The sequence below is a fragment of the Varanus komodoensis genome, unplaced genomic scaffold (genome assembly GCF_004798865.1).
Source record: "Varanus komodoensis strain SLA01 unplaced genomic scaffold, ASM479886v1 scaffold3, whole genome shotgun sequence".
In the NCBI taxonomy this organism is placed as follows: domain Eukaryota; kingdom Metazoa; phylum Chordata; class Lepidosauria; order Squamata; family Varanidae; genus Varanus; species Varanus komodoensis.
The window spans coordinates 45150909-45159966 of record NW_025335761.1 but is presented as its reverse complement, the minus strand read 5'-3'; the positions used below and the strand labels follow the sequence as shown (position 1 = coordinate 45159966).

The following is a 9058-nucleotide window of genomic DNA, read 5'->3' as shown; positions in this document are numbered from 1 at the left end:
TGTGCTTAGAGGGTGGAAACAAACACCTGCTGTTAAACTCAGTGGCTTTGTTCATACATAATAATAAAGAATACCATGAAGTTACCTTTCTTACCCTGTGTCCTTTGTTCACACATTCACAAGGTAACTACTAGTGAATAATTTCCATGTGCCTCCATTTTCCCTCCAAATGGTAGCACATATCCCATCAGCCCCCATGGTTGGGAACCAATCCCAGTATGCACCATTCCTGCCTGCATTGTCTGCCTTTCCCGCATTGGCCCACATGATCCCCTGGAAAAAAGTGCTTCTCCCCCCCCCCCCGCCCCCCCACCCCCCACTGCTCCATGGAGTCCCAACAGTCGCTACTGCTGGAGGCAGTCATAGAATCACAGAACAGTAGAGTTGAAAGGGGCCATGAAGGCCATCAAGTCCAACCTGTACTGTTGCAGGACACCAGGTTACACCATCCCACTCAAATGGCCCTGTCCCTGTCCCTCCTGGCACATGCTCCCTGAAGCCCAGCTGCCCAGCTGATGCCAGGCCCACCCCTCTGCCCCCTCACTGGTTGCTGCTCTCAGGACAAAATGAGTGAAAGCTTTGCCATAATATGGCTGCTAATATCCTGACACTGTAAAAACAGCTTTAGACTTAAGATGGGATTCCTGATCCTACGACTCTTATTTCTCACATATGCAGGCATGCTAAGGTTTGCCCGCCCTGAACGTTCTTCTCTTTGCATTGCCTTAATCCTATTGCTTTATCCTAGTGTGCCTCTAGCATGCTGTGTACCTGATTCCCCACCTGATCCACCACCCTCTTCCAAACTGTGTTCATAACTGATAGGTTATAAAGGCAACTGTACAGACTCCATCTTTCATTCCCTTTGGGGGCTATCTACATGTTGCATGTATTTCCTATATGTCTGAATACACTGTAAATGTTCTTTTGATTGTATCCCCAGAGTACTTGCTCCCTGTTTTTTTCTTGCCACTGTTGTGCCAAACTCACGAGGCCCACTCGCCCACCTCACAAGGTGCACGCTTTACAAGACGGGCATCTCTCTTGCACGTGTGCCTCACAAGACTGGCATGGCAGCAAGTGGCCAAGAGGAAAGATTGGCATGATGGCAAGCAGTGAAGCAGCAAGGGGGTGGAGCGGTGGGCATGCTGGCGGCAGGGCATCTGAGCATTGGGGAGCACACGTCAGGAGAGGTCACTGGGAGGGGGACACAGTCAATCCATGCCCTGCCCACTGGCAACTTAGCTAGTGCTAGGCAAAGGGCAGTGGAAAATGGTGGCTTGAGCCGCTACAGCCACTGAGCTCATAGGCAGCAATGGAGAAACTGTGGAATACTGGTTGTAAGCAGCTTCATACACAACAAGAAGCAATGGGGATATGTGGAAATCTTAGACCAAGTCTTAGTCAGCAGCACAACACCTTTAATGCAATACTTGGTACAGGACAGGAGGGCCACGTGGCCACTTCTTACAGAGGCTTAGCTGAAAAGGAAGCCTCCTCTTTAACTTCAGTCATGCTCCTGACTGTCCTGGCGAGGGCAGGGAGTGGTGTCTTCCCACCACCCACCAGTGCTCCCAGGGGCTGCAGTCAGCTTCTCCAGAGCCTCAGCTTTCATGTTGACAGTCCCCTTCTCTGCCCACTCCTTCCCATGTGCATGCACAGCAGGACAATTCCTTTTCCCTCCACCAATGCTCAACTGTCTGTTCTTCTCCCATGCAGGCACTCCTCTTTCCAGAGGGGAAAGGTGAACTGTGTCCACCATTAGACCCCTGCCTCTGCCCCAGACTGTAGGGGTCAAGGTCCTTTCCTGCCCCTAAGTCCAGTTTTCCTACCACCTGCCAGGATTTGCGGCAGCTTCAGGGCTCCCCCTTCTGGCCAAAGGCCAGAATAGCAGCCCTGGTAGTCGCAGGATTGGACCCATCGCTGCCAGGACACTTAGGCGCTCCACCTGGGACCCCTGAGGGAAGAGCTATATGAGCACTGGCTATTCCTTGCAGAAGCTGCCTCAAATTCTGACAGTTTCCCTGCTGCTACTAATTTCCTCTCTTTTCCCACCATGCCCACCTCCTCCCCCTTTCCTTGCTCTCTGCTGTATCTCTCTGGTGCTACACCACCTCTACTCTCTCCCCCAGGTGTTCCCTTCCTAGGGAAAGCACCTGTACGCCTGGGTACTCAGTGTTGGGCTGTGCCCAAGGTCTCATCTCCCCTGGCTCTTTGCTCCCCATGGCATACCCCCCTTGGCTGACTACTGAGTAGGAGATGTTGAGCCCCACCGACACTTCACAAACTGGTTTGCCATGGTGAGTCACAGTAACCAAGTGTGTCCTGTTTCACCATGCTGCTGGTATTCATACACTGCGACAAGCTATTCTTGCCATGCATGTCATTATGCGTGAATACAGACAAGGAGATGTTGACACTGAGGTTGCAAGGTTACTGCAACTTTTAGAAGGGTTACGGTTGAGTGCTGAAATGTCAAAAACTTGTTCATTCTGGATTTCACATACAAGAAGAGACCATCTTCTTGTGAACAAGGTTTTAGTATGTGATGATGTTCATCCATCGTTTTCGATGAGGACCTTGACATCTAATGGGTTGTGAGTTGTCCACGGTGTGTCCGCAGGTGGCTGATAAGGCTGATACGGGCACAGAGTGTTCTGCCACATGTCAGGCAGACATGTGTGGGCACCACTGTTGCAACATTTGCAACTCTGGCTTTACTGAGTGCTCGCTTCTCTTGTGCTATGGTTGTCCTTCTGGCTTCAGAAGTTTGGCAGCATTGGTGGATCAGCGTGCGCCATGTCGATCGGTCTTGTGCCACGGTCTCCCAGGAGGTGGTGTCGATAACCAGGGACTTGAAAGAGGCTTTCATCGTGTCTTTGTATCGCTTCTTTTGTCCCCCGTGCAATCACTGTCCTTGAGACAGCTCACCATTGAAGAGCTGTTTGGGGATGCGGTGGTCTGGCATCATTGCAACATGGCCTGCCCAGCGTGTCTGGGCTTTCATCAGCAGGGTGTGAACTGATGGCAGGCCTGCTCTAGAGAGGACCTCTGTGTCTGGCACCTTGTCCTGCCACCAGATCCTCAAAAGTCTGCGGAGGCAAGTCGTGTGGAAGTGGTTCAGTTGCCTAGCATGCCTCCTGTATACTGTCCAAGTCTCACTGGCATACATCAGGGTAGTTAGCACTACTGCTCGGTAGACTTTAAGCTTTGTAGCAAGGCTTATTCCACGGCGGTCCTACACTTTGGTCTGCAGTCTGCAGAATGCAGAGCTTGTCTTGGTGATTCTGCAGTTGACCTCGATGTCAATTGTCACTGCGCGGGAAAGGGTGCTGCCAAGGTATGTAAATTGGTCCACTGCTTGCAGCTTTTGTCCCTTCACTGTGATGGTGGGCTCTTGGTATTGGGCTTTCAGAGTTGGCTGATGCATCACTTTGGTTTTCTCTGTGTTGATGAGGAGGCCGAAGTTGTCGCATGCTACTGCGAATTTGTCCATGCTGGCTTGCATTTCCTGCTCTGATCCAGCATTCAGGGCACAGTCGTCAGCAAAAAGGAGGTCTCGTAGCACAGTCTCCTTTATCTTGGTGACAGCCTGGAGTCTTCGGAGGTTGAACAGTTTCCCATCGGTCCTGTATTTCAGGCTGACTCCCAAGGAGTTGTTCTGAAAGGCGTCTGTCAGCATGGCTGAGAACATTATGCTGAACAGGGTCGGGGCCAGCACGCACCCTTGCTTGATGTCATTTGTGACGGGAAAGGCCTCTGAAGCTTCTCCGTCATCCAAAACACGAGCTGTCATGCCATCGTGGAACTGACGTACCATCAGGATGAATCTGCCAGGGCACCCAAACTTCGACATGATGCACCACAGACCTTCGCGACTCACAGTGTCAAAAGCCTTGGTGAGGTCCACAAAGATGGTGTACAGTTCACGATTCTGCTCTTGACACTTCTCTTGGAGCTGTCGGGCTGCGAAGATCATGTCCACAGTGCCATGCTCTTTGCGGAAGCCACACTGTGTCTCGGGTAGTAGACCCTGTTCCAGGTGGTCAGTCAGGCAATTCAGTAACACACGTGCAAGGATCTTGCCTGTGATGGAGAGTAGTGATATTCCTCTATGATTATCACAGACTTGTCGATTTCCTTTCCTCTTGTAGAGGTGCACGATGGACACGTCTTTCAGTTCCTAAGGAATGGATCCTTGATTCCAGAAGGACTGGAACAGCTGAGTGAGTTTGTCGACAAGCACTGCACCACCTTCCTTATAGACTTCCGCTGGGATCGCATCAGATCCTGGGGCCTTGCCACTGGACAGCTGGCTGATGGCCTGTAGGGTTTCAGGCTTTGATGGTGGGGCATCCAGGCTGTGGTTGATATCCGTCCGGGGCATTCTGTCAATCGCCTCGTTATTGATGGAGGATGGGCGGTTCAGTACGGATTGGAAGTGCTCAATCCAACGCTGTAGAATCAGAGTCTTCTCAGTAATGAGAGCTGCACCATCTGAGTCCAGTAGAGGGGAGCTCCCTGAGGGCTGAGGTCCATACAAGGATCTGAGGGCTTCGTAGAACTGTTTGGCATTGTTTCTATCAGCAAACTTCTGGATTTCATCTGCTTTGGCACTCAACCAGGAGTCCTGCAACTTGCAAAGCTTGCTCTGTACAGTCCTGCAAACGTTGTTGAAGGTGTTTTTCTTCGCTGTTGACAACAGGTCGTTCTGATGAGCACAGTGAAGGTGGTACATTTTGGCAAGTAAGCCCTTGATCTCTTCATCATTTTCATCAAACCAGTCCTGCTGTTTCCTGTGTGAGGGTCCAAAAACCTTTAGTGCAGAAGAGTGCACAATATCCCGGAAGCGTTTCCAGTCCTTCTCAGCATTTTCCTCTAATTGCAGCTCTGAGAGTTGGTTGTCAAGATCTTCTGCTAGTGAAGCTGCTGCGTTGGGGTTCCTCAGTCTACTGACATTGATCTTTTTTATCACAGTTTTGTTTCCCTGCGGATGTCTCTTAGGCTTGATGTGAAGGCTTAATTTGGAGATGATGAATCTGTGGTCAGTTCAACAGTCAGCACTCAGCATGGCCTTGGTCACCCTTACATCCTGTCTGTCTTTCCTCCACACGATGACATAATCAATGAGATGCCAGTGCTTGGAGCGTGGGTGCATCTAGGATGTCTTTTTGCGAGTGGGCAGGCAGAAGATGGTATTAGTGATGATCAGATCATGAGCTGCACATGTCTTCAGTAGTAGTAGCCCATTGTTTCTTTTAGTATGTGATAGCATCATGGATTTATGATGAAAATTGGCCCTTCTTCTATGTGTTTATGCAGAAGGATGTACGGTTTTCGCTACTCCTGTACTCCAAAAAGTCAGGTGTGGTTTGTGCTGCTGAAACTGAAATACATTCTGAGGAATCAACATTGTCTCCTTCATGGAACACAGACTAAGTGCTATCCCTATTTCCAAAGGGATAGTTGCTAGTCTATACTGCAAAATCAAAAGAGACTCATGGTACCTTAAGACACAATCCTATGCAATTTTACACAGAGAAAAAAGGCTACAACTCTCAGCATATGCCAGCCAGCCAGGAATTGTCCGCTGTTTTTCTGGCTAAACTTGCATAGAAACGCCCCCTTAGCGCCTTAGATATGTTTGGAGGGGAAGCCCTGCAATTCCCAGCATTCCCCAAGCAGCCATGCCCACTGGGGATTGCAGGGATTTGTGGGACTTTTTTTCTATTTTAATCTGCATGGAATGGCACTCTTATTCCGGCATAAATTTTCACGGACACTGCCCACTTCATCAGATGCATGAAGTGTTATCTCAAACCGACGTTATCTGTTCCTGCTGGTATGGCCAGTGTCCAAATACTCTATGCCAGAATAAATTTAGTTCCACTTTAAGGTGCAACAATTAAACGATTCAGGTCTTAAACGATTCAGGTTCCCCGTAAGATCACTTCAGAAATGACGCTGAATAATATGTGTGATGTTTTGTCTGTGTATAATTACATAATGACTCCCTGCGTCGTGGAAATGTTTTTACTTTCCTCACACTAGGAAAACTTTTACTACTAACTCGAAGCTCATCAGGTGCGAAGCACGCCTTTTCGCCGACCTCCGAAGGGTCCCTCACCCCAGCAAGGCTGCTGGCCCTTTAAATGTTCGCGGCCGGCCCGTGCCGCCTTTGGCGAGGAGACCCCGCGTCTACAGTGAGAGGTGAAACCAAGATGGCGGCCGCGCAGTGACTGAGGTAGAGACAGAAGGACACGAACGGCCAGCGCTTCGACCACCCAACCCTCCCACGAAGGGATCCCGCTCCTTTGCCGGGTGCTCGGGACGTAGCAGGCGACGCGGAGCGGGCGAGGAAGCTTGGGCTGAGTCCTCCACGGCGGCGAGAGGAGCGGGAGCTAAAAGAACATGGCGGCAGCGCAGTTGGGCTGGGAGTGCGGTCGTCGCTGCTCGTGAGGGGAGCTCATGGGGGAGACGGGGCGCTGAGACCGCCTGCGCGCCCGCCCCACAGGGCCCGCTTCCTCTGTCTCCCCGCCCCCGTCCAAGCAGGCGGCAGTGGCAGCGTCCCCCGCCCCCGGCTTAGGCCGCGGCCTTCTCTGGGAAGAAGGGGCGGCTCCGTCGTGGTCCCTTAGTCTGACCAGCGGAGAGCGAGAGAAGGGGCCTCGGGCCTGGCAGCTTCTTGCACAATAGGGCCGAGTAGAGGACGACCTGATCCCCTCTCCCGTTGCTTCCCTCTGTTACCTTTGCTACCCTCATCTCTTCCTGTCACTCCGTCACTCCGTTTCCCATTACGTCCCAATTTTTCTTCGGAATTTTCCTCTTCATTCACTTGGCAGTTTCACTTCTCAATTTGTGGGGTATTGTGACTTAATTCTTTATACTTACCATTCCTGTCATTGCACGATCTGCTGCTTCCTTTCTCCTTCCTGAGTATCCTGCTCCCCCCTTATTAGTGCCAGTCTACCCCACCGGCGAATTCCGTCGTCCATTCTTTTTGCTACCTATGTAAAGTAGGCCCTTCTCTAGATGTTCTAGCTCGTTTTTACACTATCCTTTTCTGTCTCTTCTCTGTTTCGTCTACTACTACTCTAGCATTGCTACTTCCTGTTCGGCTGTATTTTGCAAGGCTACTGTTACTTTTTCACTGAAAAAGTTAGCTGCTTCCATACAACTGTCTCCTGTTTTGCATTGGCTCCCTTTTAGCAGTGGCAGTAAAAGCAAACTCTTTGGGGTATTGTGTGGGATTCTTACTCCCTTTTCTGCTCCCCTTTATTGAGGGGGGCAAAGCCCCCCCACTACACCTCAGCGCCATCAACGATTATACACCCTTGTGGCAAGAGGCAGGATGACTGATACCCGGAGGAGGGTGAAGGTGTATACTCTGAATGAAGATAGACAGTGGGACGATCGTGGCACTGGACATGTGTCCTCTGGCTATGTGGAAAGGCTGAAGGGCATGTCCCTGCTAGTCAGGGCAGAGAGTGATGGTAAGCATGTCTGTGTAACCATGTGTATATCAAATGTATTGAGTTTTCAAGTTGTATAATGGCACATGTGGTGGTAGTTGCATCTGGGTGGTTGAATTTCTATATTGTATAATTTGAGAATCTGAAATCAGGTAAGATTATTATCCATGTGTTTTGTTGGCTGATATGACAGAAGATTTCACCATGTGCTCTTGTTAGTAATATTACAATATGTTGTAAATCTTGTTAAAATAACATAGACTGTAGATAGACATTTTGACCACAATTTCTTTGGATACTGTAATATTTAGATTATAGAAAATAGTGTTAATTACTATATTTTGCCTATAAATATGCTTAAACTTCTTAAGGCTTATCCTGCAAAATTTGTTTTTATTACTTTATAGGCTTTACTTTTTTGACATGTTTGTCAGATATTCACATTAAGCATTAAAATGCATTTTTCAAGGAATGCCAAATAAATATTTCTGGTATTCTTCAAATCAGTTGTGTCACAGCCTAATAACTTTCTACAAACTCGTCTGAATAACTTAGTTTTCCCTATGCCATGGAGTACATCTGTAAAACTTTCATTAATTTTAATGAATGTAGATACTATCCTGTAGAATTAATCTCTCAAATTTAACAGATGGTGAGTGGGGAAAGGCTATCTATGCACTTTCAATTTTTTGTCAGCATCTACTTTCTGCCTACATAATAGGGATCCATAGAATATGTATACAAAATGGTTTGGAGCACATCTCTGTTCTAGAATAAAACTTCTTTGATTACCTCAGTGACATACTTCATGCAACTGTCATATGAAATCAGTCAGTTTTTCTGACTTGCAAATTAAACTTCAGATGCTGTCTTGTACTGTTAATAGTGTCATTTATAATGGTATTTTTTGATCTTTAACTCTATAGTTGTTTTTTATTTTTCCTATTTTTAAGGTTGTTTAATGAAAACTTATTTTCTCTGTGCGTGTGTGAGAGGAAGAGGTGACAGTAGGTCAGACAGCAAACCAGTAAGGCTGATTTACAGCCTGATTCTGTACCTGTTTGCTTGAAAATAAGTCCTACTGCCTTCAGTGGAATTTGTTTTCAAATGTGTACGCAAGATTTCAGTCTGATCCTAACTATATTTACTTTGAATCAAATCTCATTAATTTATTTTACATGTACACAGTGATAGCCTCATGTTGTTAATGTTAACTGCAGGTGTGTAGTGAGGGTCTGAATAGAATTTGGTATTTTAAGTGGATGAATGCAGTTGGTGTCCAGAAATGTAACTTGTATTGTCTGATCTTTTAAGTCTATTTACCAAACTTTAAAAATGTAGTGAACATATTTATATTTTTTCAGACTTGTTAATACAGAAATATCAATGGCATGCAAATATTTTTCTATAACAGCTGATATGCAGAAATGTTACTGATAGTACAATAAATTAAGCCATGTGAACTCCTGAGCTGAATACAGTCTGTTAGCTGCATCTTGGATTACAAGATGCTTGAGAACTTCTAGCAGGCATCAGAAATAAGAAGCCTATTGTACCTCTGGTGGGGTGCTATATTTGCCTGGTGGGCT

At 47.6% G+C, this 9058-nt stretch overlaps 1 protein-coding gene across 2 annotated transcripts in view; it reads left to right on the top strand.

Annotated features, from left to right (window-relative positions):
* The first annotated feature begins 6206 nt into the window (after nt 1-6206).
* Nucleotides 6207-9058, top strand: part of PPP4R3A (protein phosphatase 4 regulatory subunit 3A) — a 38067-nt gene continuing 35215 nt past the window's right edge. For both annotated transcript variants that reach the window (XR_006415296.1, XM_044435957.1), the window contains exon 1: nt 6207-7490. Coding sequence is in view for 1 of the 2 variants with exons in the window: in XM_044435957.1 (XP_044291892.1) it covers nt 7349-7490 (142 nt within the window). In the remaining variant the exon portion in view is untranslated. The remainder of the gene's footprint in view (nt 7491-9058) is intronic.